At 48.0% G+C, this 18,032-nt stretch overlaps 1 protein-coding gene across 3 annotated transcripts in view; it reads right to left on the bottom strand.

Moving 5' to 3' along the window:
• Positions 1 to 10,285: 10,285 nt before the first annotated feature.
• LOC135385797 (beta-1,3-galactosyltransferase 1-like) overlaps positions 10,286 to 18,032 on the bottom strand; it is a 56,427-nt gene continuing 48,680 nt past the window's right edge. For all 3 annotated transcript variants that reach the window (XM_064615320.1, XM_064615319.1, XM_064615321.1), the window contains one exon: positions 10,286 to 17,893. In XM_064615320.1, the coding sequence (XP_064471390.1) occupies positions 16,937 to 17,893 (957 nt within the window). In that variant the 3' untranslated portion in view covers positions 10,286 to 16,936. The remainder of the gene's footprint in view (positions 17,894 to 18,032) is intronic.

Here is an 18,032-nt window from a genome sequence, read left to right as displayed (position 1 = left end):
AAAAGCAAATAATGAAAGCTTGAGGATACTAGTCTTGTTCTTATAGGTATCACCTATAGCACTTGAGCCTTTTCGGCGGAGTCCGTAATTTTCAACATCCTCCCGCGGCGCGAGGTGATGGTCATGCCTCAAGGTGGTACAAGCGCTGAACAGCGGTCCTCGAAATCTAGCTGCCTTGATGTTTCACGAGGCATGACCTGACATGATTATCTTGTCCGACGTAAACTTTTATAATACGTCCCAGGTCCCAGAGACATCTGGGCATTTTGCCCTCTTCTAGATTACATTAGAATTAGAGAGAGAGAGAGAGAAAAAAAGAACGTTATATGTATTCGCCCTCTACTTTATTCGTGGCTGCTGCACTAAAATGGTGGGCTGACCGCAGCTGCATCAGATAGTTGTGCTTCCATCCTTCCCAGTATGTCGGCATCAGTTTGGTGCGATGTAGCATTCTTCGAGTCTCTTCGCTCTTGGTGGAAGAAGGCGAGTCAACTCGAGAGGGCGCTGATGATGACGACAAGGCGATACTCCTCTGTTGCTTGCCCGTGATTTTGATTACGCGCGCTTTCCTTCTGACGCTTTCTTTCGACTTACGGCCAAGCGGTCGTATGGAATAAATGGACCTTACCCAGCCTACCCGGCCTCATCAATAGTTGCTGACTCGGACGCCGAGCTGCTTGCAACCTTCTGCAGCACCCTTCGCCTCTGGTTGGTCATTCTCATGAACTTGTTGCACTTGTTGCACTGCGGTAGACTTCGGCTGCACACCTTGTACAGTGCTGGACAAAAGTTTACGGAACACGCTCCGGCGCATTCCTTGCTCAGAGTGACACGCTAGCAGCGAATGGGCCGTACGGACTTACAGACATGTGCCTAGGTAACCCAGTCACCTGTTTGCAAGTCCGTACACTACCATTCGCTGCTAGTGTGTCACTAGCTCTGAGGAAGGAATGCGCCGGAGCGTGTTCCGTATACTTTTGTATACCGTATACAGTACTGTACCGCTGATGCAACTCACCCTGCACCGCAACCTCCTCTCTTGCCTATGAGAGATGGGATGAGCATAGCACATCAGGTTCATCCGGTACGCAACATGTGGATGTGGTTGGTCGAGAATTGACGACCGATTCGAGTTGGGTCATCAGCGTCTGGAGTTCTTCGAATCCTAAAAAGGCCTTGCCAACAACTTTCCGAAGGGTGGTGTTCATCATCATCATCATCATAATCGTACCTTTATTTCCATTTCTGCGTAGCATAACTGGCGGAGGGCGGCCAAAAAGCAGCTTATGCTGCTTGACTACGGCAACACCCCCCTTACATTTGGAGTCTGTGGCAGCACACGATACCAAAACCATTATACACGAACAGTATAAAAACATGAAGGCGTATATACAAGCACATAAAACATACAAAGGTATCAAGGCCAATAAACTCAACGTCACTCAATGTAAGAAAAGAGAAAAGAAAATGTACTGGTAATACACACTGTATTGCAAAGTTAGTGACTGCGATAAGGAAACGTACCGTAATACTGTTCCGGTGTCAAAAAAGGGAGCTACGAAGTTCGCCAGATGTCATTCGATATACATCAATATTTTGTGAGATAAACCTATTTAATGTAATTGCGATCCTGTATGTTAGTGACTGCTTGTGGTAGTTAGTTCTACAAAAAGGTACCTGCCATATGCTATTCGGTCTTGAACATCGTGCGAGATTTGACGACGGTCCGGATTAGCCTCTTCCACCATCCTCCCCACCACAGAGCACCGGGAACGATATATTTCCATTTTAGGTTATGGTGTGCATGATATCGGGTAACCTCGGTGTCCCTTGTGGCTTTCCAAAGAGTGCGAAGTTTCGTTTCCGCTCTTTTGAAACTACCTGCGTTGTCAAAGGAGATGGTGGACGGCAATCCTCTTCTGGACACGAACCTCTTCAAACTCATGAGGAATGCTCCTGCGGCCATTGATGTAGTGAGTTCAAGATGGATGCGCTGGCTGCAGCACACGTGAATAGGGCAATCTAATACTTGGCGGTACTGTATCTCCCATACAGCGGTCCTGCAAAATAAACTCCGACTGTTTCGAAGGGATCACTTCCAGTAATCCTGAACCGTACGTGGAACAGGAACTGTGCGTACAACCACCGGCCGAGCTCTAAATCTGGCACACAATGCGCACTTCTTTAGTACTCCCTTCACTGCTTGCCGGGTTCATTGTATCCATAACTCCTCTCGTGCTTCTATGATTGCGGTTTGGATCCCTACATGAAAAACTCGCTCGTGAGCTTTATGAACTATTAAGGTTGTAGAATGGTGTTAGAGAGGCAAAATGATCGGGTGCTTCACTTGGCGAATATCTTCAATACGTTGCAGACGACCTTTTACCTGCAGAACTCCCTGTTCATCTGTGAAGCATTGGAGGTCCTTTAACGCTGGTGTACCGGTTTTGATTTTAACGTTGAACGTATCGTCTTGAACCTTGCTAATTCAAAAGTCCTTTGTGTCTTGCATCTCGTTTGCAGACAGTTCTCCCGCAGTTTTTGGCTGTGGGTCCTTATAATTTCGCACAAACCGCAAGACATACGCGGTTACATCCAGGAGCTTACTCAAAAAGGGGTATACCTATGGAAGTCCACAATAGCTTCAGAAGCTCTAGACACCACTTGCAGGGCATGCGCTTGAACTGCTGATGACATGTTCTGTAATTCTACGCCCGTATCGAAATTTATATACCGGTGTCATTGGAACACTGTGACGAATCATTTTTAATCCACCCGGGACCGTTCCACCAGAGATCTTCACCTACTAGGCGTTGTGCTGAGGTGCCTCTGGTGAGCAGGTCAGCCGGATTATCTTCACCGCTGCAGTGCCTCCACTTCAGAGGGTTGGTCAACGTTCGTATCTCAGCAACGCGATTCGCTACGAACTGATTCCAGCGAGTGGCCCATGTTAATCCAGCAAAGGACTATGGACGAATCCGTCCAATAATGGCAGTCCACATCGCAGTCGTAAAGAGCTGTTCTAGCATAGCTGTCCAATCTTGCTGCCCCCATGAGCTCTACCCTAGGAAGTGTCAACTGTTTTAATGGGGCGTCTTGGGTATTCGCTACCAATGAAGATGTGCTTGATGGCGATAACTCCTGGTCATCCGTCTCGACATATACCGCTGCACCAGAAGCATGCTGGCTGGCGTCAGAAAAGGCGTAGAGAACGGTGCTTTCTTTCCTTCGAAACGCATGTTCCGACAAAACTGCGTACACCGATGAGGCGCAGTGTGGGGAGTTCTATACACCATGCCTTCCATTCCGAATTCAGCTTCATTCGGAAGCCTATAGCATCCCATTCTACGCCATCGATTCAGAACGTCTGGAACAATCTCTCTACACGAATTGTGAAAGGACTAAGGATTCCTAATGGTCGGCTGTAGGACATACCGCTTGGTATCCACTGTCTCCGTAAGAAAGGTGAAAAGCGATTTCTAATATGATGATGATGATGATGATAATTTGGGGTTAATGGCGCAACAACAACGGAGGTCATAACGATTTCAAAGAAACTTGTAGTTGGTCTTGCTCCCTGTTCCATGAAACTCCAAGGATCTTTTGTAGGTTTATCAGCTCTGGCTCATCCTTGGATGAATCCTGAACAGAACCTGGATCGCCGTCAAACAGGCGCTGTAACCGAGCGTCATTGGTCTCAATTTACATAGATACATTCCTGCCTCACTGATTATCTGCAGCGCTTCCTTGTAAAGCACGTTTGCTTCTTCTTCGGAGTCTGCGCTGGTAACCAGATTGTCGACGTAGAATGACTTATTTATTATTACGTATTATTTCGCAGCTGTCGCTTGTTGGGCATCAGTTTTCCCAGAGAGATGATGTTTTATGGCAACTGAGAGAAGGAAAGGACTAGATGTCGCTCCGAAGGGTAACCCTCGTTAAACGTAGCGTTTGTGCTCCTTGGAGGCCCTCCGAAGAAGTAATGAATTCAGGTAGACGTTCAAAACAAAGGTGTAAAAAAAAAGCATCGCGATCATCTTCTCGTATTCGCACCTGCCGGAATGCCGTTTCAATGCCAGAAGTGAGGGCAAACCTATAGCTTCTGAACTGGATAAGAAGCTGCAAGATATCAGAGCTCAAGTTAACCCCTAAGTCAAGGCACTGATTCAACGATGTACAGCCGGTGCATAAGAAGCGTAGAAGACGACTCTAACCTTCGTGGTTGCTCAATCTTCACGAAGGACTGCCGAATGTGGCATATGCCGGATGTTTTACTTCGGCGTCGGCGACTTTAGCATGACCGAGGTTGAAATCGTTGCAGTAAGCCATGTGTTCGCTTCAGACGCATCATAAAGCTTCTCGAGCCCGGTAACGGCAGTGTGGTAGTTGTCTTTGAGTACCATACAGGATCAGATTTCCAGGGAAGAGCCACTTCGTAGCGGTCTTCAGCCTTCTTAACATGGGTGGAGAAGTGCTGGACCGCTGGGTGCATAGAAGCTGCGTCTCCTGGAATTATTCCCACGCTTTCAAGATCCCAAAAGGATCATAGGGTGGGCGCCCACAGACTCTCGTTCTCGCGTGTAGCCTCAAGTTGCAGTGCACGGTGCGTCCCGAGAGCGCATGGCACTGTGCTGTGCTGAGGCGAACCTTCATTCTGAAATAATTCCAACTGTGAAGAGACTCTGGTTGGACCATGAATCGTCCAGCCCATTACTGTATTTAGGGCTACAAGTCTGTCGGACCTCTGCGTCCTCAAAATTCCGCCAGTCAGCAATGCCCACAGTTGATCAGAGCCAACCTAATGCCTTTCTGGGGTACAGCTCCAGGAAAACAGAGCTTGCAATGTTTCTGCCTTGGTCTTTGAGTTCCTTGATAAATGCCAGGTCAGAAGGGAGTTCGAAAATATCGTGGCAAATAACAGGAATAACAACGGTCTCAATGTGGAGTTATCGGTTGTGGTGTTGCGATCGCAGCATCAAGGTGGCCATTTTCCGTCTTCGTGAAGCTGCATCCCTGGAGTTTCCAAATGTTTCAATGCTAAGGGTAATCTCGTCGACGATCGGCAAACACATGCTGGTGACCAAAGATTCCGTGACAAACGTTCGGTCGCTTCCGCCGTCGATGATACCTCTGATGCAACAGGACCTTTCAGGGGTCACAGCCCATGCTCTGAATGTTTGAAGAATGGCACCCTTTTGACGGGGAACTGCACGTGTCTGACGGGGAACTGTGCCTTAAGTGATACTGACTGTGGTGCTAGATTTGCACCACGGTTCTGGGTTGCAGTTACCTTCCGGCATACCAAAGAAGCGCGTTTTCATTACATCTTCAACACGTGACGCGCACCTTGCAGTCCTTTGCCCTATGACCTTTCATGGTACATATAGTCAGATATGCACGTCTGGGTCTTCTGATGCTTTTTCCAGAACAAACATTTTTCTTTTCTTTTAAGGGAGCTGCTGAAGCGGAACGCAGAGCGGATACAGATGGAATCGTTTTGCAGCGATCATGCCTGTAGCTGTTCTCAGTAGATTCCATCTTTAGAAATGTCATTAGACTGGTTAGTGTTCTTCAGTCTCTTTTCAGTCTGAATTTTCATTATCTTTTAATTTTTACTGCTCACGTGTAAAAAGAAATCTTGGGCGCTTATTTGATCACATATTCGTCGTGTAGAGCTACATAACTGGCCTACTCCATTCCTGTTGCATTCGTCCGCGTGGCACCTCGTCTCTGAAGAGTAGACGCCGCATCACCGCGTGCGTGGGGCGCCAGCCGCGGCGCTCATAAGGACAACTGCGCTTCAACATGTTAAAAAGATGCTGAAAGTATACTTACTATAGGTCGTCGTCTGACTGCTGGGTGAAAATTTCTGAAATCCATGATATAGGCGCGTGATGATGATACCGATGTGTCTTCGTTCGGGGATAGAGAGGAACTCTTGTGCTGACTTCTATGTCCGAACCGTTTTGTTGCGAACCGGTTACCGCTATTATTTTTTATGGTTCTGCTCCGGTTCGGGTTCAGCAGTGTTCTGAAAATTTCGGTTCGGGTTCGGTTCCGGCAAAAATAACGGTTCGGGTACGGTTTTCGGTTCGGGTTCGGTTCGACACCCTGGACAGGTTAGCCAGGCAGAGAGCCGGTGTGCTATTCCAAAAAAATGAAACAGAAAAAACAGAAAGGAAAAGGAAATAAAGAAAAGAGACACTCGAACAACGTCACCTGCTGTTGACGAGTCCTGAGACTCGGAGAAGACCGAGGAGAACGGCAGTGACAGCCCACTGGTTGGGGTGCAGGACGGGGCCAAGGTCTCAATGATGGGTCTTCTACGTTCCTCGGCCTGTGTTTCCGGGCAGACTCTCTGGTCCTTTCTGTTTGCTCGAAGGATGTATCCAGGTACCTGTCGTGGGCAGTTGGCCTGGACGGTCAGGGAAGTGATCACCTTCCCATCTTTATTGGCTTTCAAAAATTAACTCAGAAACAACGGCATAAAGTTGTGACGACTACGAATTGGTCAGCCTTTCGCGCCTTGTGTTCATCCAGCATCTTTACGCTGGTCTAGGCTAGTAAACCAAACGGTGTGTAAAGGCAAGAAGACTCTTAATTTACTCCAAAAGATCAGTGGCAAGTGATGGGGCTGCAGTTCAAGTTCGCTGCTCACGCTACACAAAGCCCTCATTCTCTCGCGTATCCTGTACGTGTACCGTACGTGGATCTGGGACCTTCACAATGGCAGGCTCTTGAGCGCCTCCATCGGGCAGGGATAAGAACGGCGCTTGGAATACCCAGCTTTTCTGGAATTACCCAGACCTAGCTGGAAGCCAAGGAAAAGCCTGTCAGTATCCACTCCGAGTTTAGGGGGATCGGCCACTTAGACAACTTGGCCACGTCCAGAAGCAAGCACGAAGCAAGTCGACGTGCGGAACGCAGACCCCGTCGGACTGGGCTGCTCTAAGACATTCAAAAAGCCCGCCGCGCAAGCAAGGCAGTCGCTAGGGAGCTCTCGGCGGTTGACCGTAAGCGCTGGAGGCAGTTCTGCGGGTCGTTGTCACCTTTCGACAACCCCGCGAAAATACGGCGTGTGGCAAGAAGTTTAAGCGAACCCCACACGAACTAGCATCACTTCGGTGCGCTTGCGTTATATTCCTCCAAGTCTCAAGCTGACGTGGCTCAGACCTTTTGCAACACCATTGCCGCTCCTTCGAAGGCTGCAACTACTCCGTGTTTTTCTGCCCATGTGACTACACCTCAGTCGAACGGATCCAAGCTGCGCCCACAGTCAATAACCCGGACGTGGATACGGACTTCTCGCTAACCAAGTTAAAAAATGGACTACGTGCACGTGTTATTCCTCTGTTGAAGCAAGGTAAATCACCATCGCCGCTCTCCTCCTTTAGACCAGTGAGCCTGACTAGCTGTATTGGAAAGTTAATGGAGTGCATGGTACTCGCCAGACTGGAGTGGTGGCTCGAACATCGCCGCTTCTTTACGGAAGAAATGTCAGGTTTTGGTCGGCAGAGAGCAGCAGCAGATTCGGTTCTGGACCTAATCACGTCTGTGGAAGAGGCAATGGTGCACAAGAAGACAGTGCTGGCAGCCTTCTTCGATGTTAAGCGGGCGTACGCCACTGTAAGCCACGCTTCTCTCCTCCATGGTCTTGTTAATGCCGGCCTACCCTCCACAGCCCTCTCATGGCTGACTGATTTCCTCCACGGACGCGAACTGTTCGTCCGCACAAGCCAGGGTGATAGAGACCTTGTCACGTTGACCCATGGTGCGCCCCAATGGAGCGTTCTGAGCCCCATCTTATTGTTATGGCTGGTCTTCGGGGTTGCGTCGGCAGGAAAGTGGCTATTTCCATCTATGCTGACGACATTTGTCTCTGGACCAACAGCAAATCCCGTCCTGCCCTCCAGCGACGCCTCCAACCCGCTCTTGACGCTATCCAGCAGTACCTGTCACTGACGGGCTTAGACATCTCGACGGAGAAGACAGTACTACTCCCATTTACGAGGCGGAACATGCGGTCCTTCCAACTTTCGGTTGGTGGCATACCATTGAAGTACGTGTCTCACTATAGGTTCCTCGGTTTTAACCTGACACACGGGCACGTTTGAACTCCATTACACAAAGGGACACCTAACGGAAAGGCGTTGCGTGGCGTGACACATGGCAAAGGAGAATCTCCTTTTACGAAGCGGTCTTTTGGAAGCTGAGATCGGCGATCTCCTTTTCATCTGTAAGGCGTATGGCGTAGCCACGAACGAAGGGCGATACGACAACAATACTCTCGAACGAAGGCTAGGCCATGGTTTCATTTTTTCAAGAGCTCCAAGTCTGCGTGCAGATATTGCAGTTGCAGTACGTATTTTGAATTCATTGAATTCACTGAATTCATTTATACCTGACTGTTATATCTTTGTGTATATTTGCTAAACGAAACACCAAAAGAAGTTCGCTCTTGCCGTGTGTCACCGGCACGAACTCCTTTCACGAACGTGTCCTTTGCAGCTGTAAAGGACCACTAATGGAAAGGAGTTCAAACCTGCCCATGTGTCAGGAGTATAACTGTTGATGCAGGGCTCTCTTGGCGGAACCATATTGCAAGCTTGGAGGTCAAGGTACACCGTTGGATTGCGGTGATCCGTCGCTTGGCAGGCATGAGATGGGGCAGCGACACAAGCTCTCTGTTCGCCGTCCACAGGGCGTTGGTGCGAGGATCGCTCGCGTATAGTTTGCCGGTGTTTAATGGCCTCCCACCATCTTCGGATCATAAGTTGCAGTGCCTCCTGGCGCGAAGCTTCCGTGTGTGCATCGGAGTCCCGCGAGCAGCAGAGACCCCAGCAGTTATTGCTGAAGCGAACAGGAGACCCCGCTGGACGTTCTTCGCTACGGTGAGACCTGCCGACTTTTCCTCCGCCTTTTATCCCATCATCGGCGGCACCCGATCGTCCATTTTGAGACGCAAGCACTGCAAGGTCCGCCCGGTGATTGCTCAGCTGAAGCCTAGCGTTCAGCGTTTCGTGGTGAAGACAGTGGCTCCCAGTACCCCTCCATGGTCTCTGCCAACCCCAGTCATGTGCCTAACTGTTAGTGGCCTGCATGGAAGGAAAAGGGATACAGCCCCATGGCTCGCCAAGCAGCTTACCCTGGGCATGATGAATGATAGGTGCACGACGTCAACGCCGGTTTTCACTGACGTGTCATCTACGGATGGCTCGTCCTCAGCGTTTGTCATTCCATCTCAGCCAGTCAGTCTCCTGTGGTTACCATCTTTCGCACAGAACGTTATCTACGTGTGCCGAGCTCCACGCCATTGTCTTTGCTGTGCAAAAAATATCAGCCAGCCCTGCTCAGTCCTGGGTTGTCTTTACAGACTCAAGACCCGCGCTCCAGTGTGTGGCCAACTTGGGGATACGTGTGCAATTGTGGCTTCCTCAGTCCTGTTGTCTTTCACATCCTGCAAGTCTATAAGAAGGCGGCTGTTGCAGGGCACACTGTCGCATTGCAGTGGATCCCCGGACATGTCGGCATCATCGGTAATGAAGAAACAGACAGAGCCACCTTGAGCGCCCATCAGCGCGCAGCTCTTACCCCGATAATGTCTCCGGGCAACCATAGATACCTCCTTTCGACACTCACCGGCCCCAAGATGCAGGCTCAACAACAGCACGATGTAGCCCACTCACTTCTCTCTGCCGTAGACCCCACGCTTTCTCTTGATATTCCTCCGCGGCAACCGCGCCGTTTTACTGCACTCTCCACCGCATGAGGCTGAACGTTGCCTTTACATCGTTTCGGCTCCACCCCGTCTTCCTCTTGCCCCACTTGAGGAGTGTACGGCGACCTCTGCCACGACATCCTGGCTTGTGGGAAATATCACCAAGATTCGGCACTCATGGAAGTTGCTAAGATTCTTGGACCGTGGTCGAACGCTGCCCACCAGATGCAAGGCCTTCGTCTTCTTGCGTTCCACCGGTCCGGCAACGGATCTCTGAAAGTGCTCCCCCACCCCCCCACCATCATCATCCCTTCATCCGTTCCGTTGTGGCGGTCCCTTGTTCGACATAGTATGCGCAGTAATTGCTGAATATACCACTGTGTGTAAACGAGAGAAAATAAGCTGTCTCTCTAGCATTGGCAATTTACCACGGTGCTTTCGTACAGGTTGCGACGCAACTCCCATCAAGTCAGTCCATTCCACACTAGATTCCAGACCAAGTTGCCGACATCCATTGCCGTGGAGGTTCACTCAGTAATCACGACTTGTCGTCGCACCATATTCATATGAAATGCAATATGTTTATTAATCAAGCATTTGTTTCTCGATCATGACTAAGAAATTATGCCGGGCAACAGTTACATATGGGGTCACTCATTGCACATCAGACTCCTTAGTTCTGCAGTCAAAGCCACCTTCATACAAGCACCATAAACAAATGCGGGAAGTGGTGATGGTGTGAACAACATGCGGCAAAGTAAACGTACAAGGCGCCATTTCACACGCAATCTGCACACGCCACCGCTTTCCTGGCAAATCCACGAAAGATGTACAAACTTCAGGTTCTTCTGGGACATTCTAGGTTGTAGATGCATCGAACTGTAGACATCATGTCCATGGGACAGAAATGACATAAACATAGTAGGAGGATGAAAGCATGCACGCGTAAATTCAAACACGGCAACTCTAACCTTAGTCTAACGAGAAACGTGAACAACGTGAACGAGTTGCTGAGTACTGTGCCCCTCCCTAAAGCATCATGTCTGTATGCCTGCAGTGTTCGCTTCGGCTTTCTTCTCCGTTGTTCCCGTCTCTCTCCAGACTCAAAATGAAGTTCCCTTCTTCACAACAGGGAGAGTATTATAGACATCATTGGGGCATCTTCATGCGCAGTGTTACCCTCAGCGGACATCGTCTGACATGCACGTTCAAGAAGAAGAAACAACAAAAAGTTATTCCGATTTACACAGTCCTGTAAGAAGTTTGCATTAAAAATAAGATTGCTCTTGCAAATCCCAAGATAGTGGTATCCCAACTGTCGGACGGACTTCAGATTCTCTGCCCTCCTGCATTCATTCAGACCAAGTATCACCACTGGAAGTACTATATGTACAAACATTGAGAGGCAGGTACGCGGTTTTGGCCCTGCCAGGCCAGACACATACCTAGGGATAACTAACACTGAATCACATGTTGCCATAAGAAGAGTGCATATGGCAAAGTATAGGGAAGTCTCTTCGTTATGTGCATTCATTTTGTGTTCAAACTTAAATTAACTGTTACAACACTGATGCGGCGCCGGTATCAAATAACTGTGTATTCGAACTATTATGGACAGCACATTCTCAGCAATGAGTATTCCGTTTCCTACTTATTCCCCAGTTAACAATGTGACCGGCACAAGCTTGCACAAGTTGACTACTTTGAGGTTCTAGCGGTCTTGGCAATATGGCGCAATTTTAGTGAGGACACAGAAAGAGAGAGAAACGGAAACATATTACACATTTGTGGAGGTATCGTTGAAGCAACACGCAGAGGTATTTGATATTGTTTTCAACTTAAGCACAAGTTTGTTCACAAACTGCTTTTTTATCAAGAAGTTCGTGAAACGGTGGGGGCAGTTATTCATTAGAAGTGCGGGAAAAAAAAAGGGAGGAAAGGTCAGCCAAACGGTATGTCGGCTTGAAGGCACAGGCAGAATGATATAATTAAATCAAATGAATGAATCAATCAATCAATTTAACCACCACTAAAAGTCCACGGGAAAAACCTGTACCCATATCTGTATACCCCAACAGGGGCATAACTGTCCCATAGTATAACTGCACAAACAAAACCGGCGTCTGCCGGTGTCCGAACGCGGCACCCCCTCTACATTTGACCTACCGAACCTCCTCACACTGGTTTCGGTACAGTATTTATATGTGAGTCCAGTCATGTCCCGCTTATCAGAAGTGAGGTAACCGGAAAGCTCCTTGTCCCTAAAAATGCGTCGCAACGGTTCATTTTCATTAGAACTGCACTCTGTTATCCGGAATTCGATTTCCCTATGTGGTCAGAGAACATCGGGAACATAATAAGCGTCATCTACCTATTTTGATTTTGAAGCTACTCGCCATCTAGCATTGTGCAAACACATGCTACCCCGCCCATTCGCTTCCGCCTGACTCTTGGCCCTCAACGTCGCGGATCTTCAGGAGCCAAGGGCGCATTTTATTTGAGTGTCCAAGGACTGGTCTACAAAAGGCCACCACTCCATTGCTGCGTACCACTGATTATTCGCATTGTACTGCTACGTAATACGAGAAGACACCAGAAACACTATTTCCTGAACACGACGCCACGAGCTCAAATCTTCGCAGAACCCCGAGCTATGCAAGACCCCGATGTGCTGTCTGGGTGCTTTCCCTGGGTTTTCCTCAGACTCTGTAAGGCAAATTATAGGACTGCATGCGGCTGGCTGGCATGAAAGCCCAATCATGACCCGGCCCGCGCGCCGTTTTAAAGAAGCACTGATGTGGCTCCTCATTTATTTATTTATTTTTGTTGCAGCCTGCCCTGAAACGATTAACATTAGCTCCAGCGAAAGCACGACGAGGTCAGGTGACGTTCAGCGCGCGCACATTAGAAGAACTCTCCACTCCTTGAAAGGGACTATAAGAGAACAAGTGAAGGAGGATGGCGCTTCATGACGTCAGAAATTCCCTTGGCAGGATAATCATGCGACTCGCGCGTGTACATGCGCGCGAGCTGAGAATGAAGAAAGAAAGAATGAAATAGAGGAAGAAAGGCACGGGGAAGCTGCCGATGTCACGCGAGGGGTTCCCGCTCTGACTAGATTTCTGAGTCGACAGTAGGCTAGCTGGTACGTAGTTGAGGGAAGAGGGACGGGGAGACGCGGACAGAAGAGGGTGGACACAACACAAATAATTCTCAATACGCCTTGAGAATTCGTGTTGTGCCCCCCCCCTCTTCTGTCCCCTTGCGTGAGGCTCGACCTTTTTGGTGCGGTGTTCTCTTTCACATGATATCTTTAATTCACGGATTGAGAAACGTATAAACTTTGACGTCAATGATGTCTGGAGCTGTCGAAAATTATTTAGAACATTTTCAGCTTACGGATTCGTGAACTATGGAAAAAAAATCACATTATGAAAAAAATTAACAAACGCATCTTCCTTCTGTGTTCTTCAGCTGTCGGGGAGAAATGGGCGGCCATTGGGAATGTTAACAGGACATCATTTTTCCACGATGTACCGGAAAAGAACTGCCTCGTCGGGACGCAGGAAGGCACTGTCGTGCACTGCTGTAGGGCCAGACTTGTACACGTTACTAAAAAAAAAGTAATTGATTACCGTTACCGTTACCTTGTACGAAAAAGTAATTTTTTACCGTTACAAATTACTTGCCGGAAAAAGTAATGAAGTAACGCCTTGAAAAGTAACGCGTTACTTTGCCAATTACTTTCGATATCTGAGAAAACGATTTGAACAAGATGTTGTTTCTGTCCTTTCGCTCCAGCGCTCTGAACATGCCGGATAGCTGAGGCCACGGCGACAAGTCATTGCAGATCGTCGACATCGTTGTGATATCGACAGTATTCCGCACAAGACTGACAGGGGCTCATGGTCACAAGGGGGCGCGGATAATTGCTTACCGGACAATTGCTCACCGGACAGTTGCTCACCAAAAACTGCTGAGGCCGGACAATTGCTCACCGCCTCTTTCACCACGCTTACATTGTGATTTTATTTCGCGTTTATGGAGCTTGACTTCTTTATGTTAGTTGAGCTTCTTTTTTAGCTGTGTAAGTTGCTTCAAATAGATCTAGGAATCCACCAGTGAAGAGGGTGAGGCGAGAGGTCGTCCACTTGAAGGCACACCTGAAGCGTCTATGTCAGGATCTCCGTCCATGGGGCGTTCCTAGAGGATTATTTCCCAAGGGGGGGGGGCAGCAAAGTGTTTCCAGGGGGGCAAAGCGTGTAAACCACGTCACCTCCTTCACTGGAGACGGACGCTGCGGACTGTGCGGGTGTTCACAGGTTCATATTATGATAACTCTGAGAAAAAAATCATGACCTATGAATAAAGAGTGCGCAATTTTACAAAGTGACCTTGTCCCCGTCTCGGTACGCTCATGCCTGCGTCACCAGGATCTTCCAATACACGAGACGGGGAAGGTTTAAAATCACATCATTATTTAACCACTAAAATTAACGAATTTTCTATATCTGTCCAAGTCGGTTTAGCGAACGAAAGCCACATTTTAGCGCCCGTTAGGCTTAGTAGGGCGGAGACGACTGAATAGTACGGTGGTTAGTTTATTATTAGGTTGGTCCAAGTTCAGTGTTTGCACCGCTATGTCCAGGTTAGTCTAAGTTCGCTGTTGGCAGTTTCCCGCGCGTAACTGTGCATTGTATAGCCAGATAACATTTATTTACAGTGGTTCGTTTTGAAATGGGGATTTCGATCACTTTATTTCGAGGTACACCCAAGTTCAGCTAAGAAATAAAAAGTCAAGTATATGTGCACCATAAACGATAAACGATAAATAAAATCACATCACATAAAACCGCGAAATAAAATTACATATAAGTGCGGTGAAAGAGGCGGTGAGCAATTGTCCGGCTTCAGCGGTTCTGTGGTGAGCAATTGTCCGGTGAGCAATTGTCCTGGATCCGGTCACAAGAGTGGCATTAGGTTATCGGGGTCGAGAGTTCTGTGAAAAATGTGTCCAGAGGTTGAGAGTTTTGTGAAAAGAGTCCCAACTGGAACTCCCACAAATGACTCATCAGGTTCACGGTACAACCTACAGTCCAACTTACTGCATACAGGCCGGGTTACGGATAGATAGTACACATGAATGGGGAGAGGACAGTGAACTCAAAAATACGCTACACGTGCGGAACACTGTGGCAATTGACCTCGGGGTCCTTGGGTAAGTAATTGTTGCGGGATAGTCCTAGAGATAAGACAGCTGCCTTGCACCGAACTTGCAGAGGGCAGTTGGTTTTGTCTTCTCGCGACGGTGAATCATCCCATATATGTGTATGTGCGTCGTCCCGAACAATGTGGATTCTTTAGTTTCCAAGTAATCGATTACTTGGTAATTGATTACTGAAAATTGTAATTGAATTACTCAAAAAATTACTGGGCCCCAAAAGTAATCGATTACATTACAAATTACTCAAAAAGTAATTGATTACTAGTAACGCAATTACCCGTTACGTACAAGTCTGTGTAGGGCAAATATTGGTAGTTTCCTACGAAGTCGGCCCAGGACGCGCGGTCCCCCAGCCAACACGCCGCAACATCGGCAGGCGGATCGCTCGGTAACAAAACGTCAACAGCTACCCGCGAGACTAGATGACGCCGTAATTGTTCATGCGCAGGGAGGACATGACAGCGCTGACACCACATATCCAATATCGAGAGTTTGCAAGTGACCATCTGACCACAGCTTTTCTGCTTCAGAGCAGTGACACACACACACAGAGAAGTTCGTCCAACTCCACTCCAGTGCAGTGACGCTGATGGAGCACCAGGCACGAGCAGGCAGCTGGCACTCATCGCAGATATGCGACATGTAAGCTCAGACAAGCGGGCATGCCGTATAAAACGTGTTTTTTTTTTCTTTTTCGAAGTAAAGAACGGATTTACTTTCAGAGCACAGTAAGCATACCGTTACACCGTCACTGCTTCATACGCTCGTTTGTCGGGAAATTCGTTATCCATAGGAATGGAATGGAGGGATGTTGAAGGGAGGAGTCCTAAGAAACGGGACACGACTGTACATTCGCTAATACCTCACCAACTGCCGTTCAATTGGGACTTTATAGAGAAAGACTCTAGAGAAAAACTAATGAGGGAATTGTCGAAGCGCTCATCTGTTCCTGAATATTACTAGAACGCTCCTCAGAACAATCCAAATTGTAATTTAATAAACATGACAACTTTGTTCCCGCTTATGCTATGCGATGGTCTAGAACATAATATTTGAAACTGAGACGCGGCCTCTGTTATATTGTAAACGATTATAGAAAAACATTGTAGATGACCTTACGGCTGCTAGCAAGTAAATACAATTCTGTACATTGCGTGTCGTTGCTACGTACACAAAACATAAAAAGACAGACAGAAAAACAAGTAACAAGCATTAAATAATGCAGTGTTCGGCTGTTTCTAAGTGCCTCACTCAGAAAATAAAATGCAGCGAGTCTGCGACACGCATCCAATGTAGATGACGTCTTTGTTCTAAAATGCAACAGTTCAATGACTTCGCCTTGGAAGCATTGGGGAATGCGAGGATAGCATAATAAAAATAATATGAGTAGGCTGTCCTACATGCTCCAAATAAACATATCTGAAATGATGTACAAATTTTGTGTACAATACTACAAGAGCGAGCACCGTTGGAGTCACAACGCGTACGGTACCTCAGTTGCACACTTAAATATACAAATGTAAATCATGAGTAAATACATTTGACATATATTAAACCTTAATATTCGAGAGTATGCTGGCGTACTTACACAGACTTCCTTAAGAACACTTCCCAAACATTCCAGACAATAGTACATTTTAAGGGCCCTGCATCAATGTATGTGCATGGGTGCTTAGTAAATGCACAGCACATGTAGCATACTTATTCAATTGCAACAGCTTTTGTTCTAAGGCAATGACAACAGCGGACACATCAATTGCAGCAGCATCTTCATCTACATGGGCTAACTTGTTGCGCATTTTGTGCACCTCTCGTTTATGAAAGATAGCACAACCTTTATATACTTTGGATCAGTTACTCCGGATGCGCTGTCAGCACATGTGTTGCATCCAGGCATGGTGTGCACCATCCCTCTGCTTCAGGTGTAGTTTCCCCTGATTTGGAATACTGCAACGTCATTGCATAGCTCGTTGTAGCAGAGGTCTTGCCCGCAATCAGGAGCACATCACGCCGCGACCACGGACCTTTGCCCACATTGACTGCAGTTCTTTCGGCGACATATTGTGACCAGTGATTAGTTTCCTAAAAATGCACACATTGTTCTTCCGCTTGTAGTATTTGAACCCGTCATGGTTCATCGGCTTCACGGCCGCCTTTTGCGCCACAATTCCAGTGACAAAAATATCCTCCAAATAGAAGAATGGTGTTGCGAGTGCTGTCTGTAGCAGAGACTTTACCACTTCCCTTGACATCACGTAACCCGTACCAGACAGGTAGTCGGGATAAGTGTGATCTGCATACACGAATGACGGCACGTACCACTTTGATGACCAGTCTCGCACCGGGGTCGCACGGCTAATCAGGCAACCAAGCAGCAGTTTCTTGCGACCCACTGTCCTCAGGAGAGTTATCAAGTTGGGAACGTTAATGAACATGTCATCGTCAGTCTTCAGCACGAATCGCGACTGCGGACAGTGCTCGTTTGCCCACTTCAAAAGCACGACGGACTTCACAGTGAGATTATTGTAGGTGTCAATGAAGCCTTCCTGGATGATGTCACCAAAGAGACGGCTTTCTTCTTCCACCTTATCCTGCAGCGTGTCGTTAACCATATGCCCAAGGAGGAAGAACACGCGCACGTAGGGTGCGTGAGCGTCCCGCGCCCAAGAGTTGCGTATGGCAAGACGAGCCGCAGCATTGCGGACAGCCGAGCACACGATGATAGTCAGCAGAGTCGGACACCTACCGCGAGGACTCAGAGTCAGAGAACCGTTGGAGACAAGGAGGCGCAGGTCCTGCTGAGAGAGTACCCAACTCATGTCCGGCCTCGGATGCCCGTTCATGGTGCTCAAGCTGAGAGGACGATACAAGAGGCCGTAGATAAACAGCAGGCAGATGGCCACCGCAGCCAGCCGTGGAAGAATGCGTACCAGACCGGTAGCCATGTCCTCCTGCGAGGGAAAGAACAGCCCCAAAAGCGGGCTTTAATTATACCATCCATAAAAGCTCTGCCACTTTCGAAATATTGCAAATGTTTCCTGTGGCCTTATCAGTGATCGATGTCTAAAAGGAGGATCGTATACATAGAAC

This window comes from Ornithodoros turicata, chromosome 2 (assembly GCF_037126465.1).
Source record: "Ornithodoros turicata isolate Travis chromosome 2, ASM3712646v1, whole genome shotgun sequence".
NCBI classification, from domain to species: Eukaryota; Metazoa; Arthropoda; class Arachnida; order Ixodida; family Argasidae; genus Ornithodoros; species Ornithodoros turicata.
This window is presented reverse-complemented; position numbering and strand designations above follow the sequence as displayed.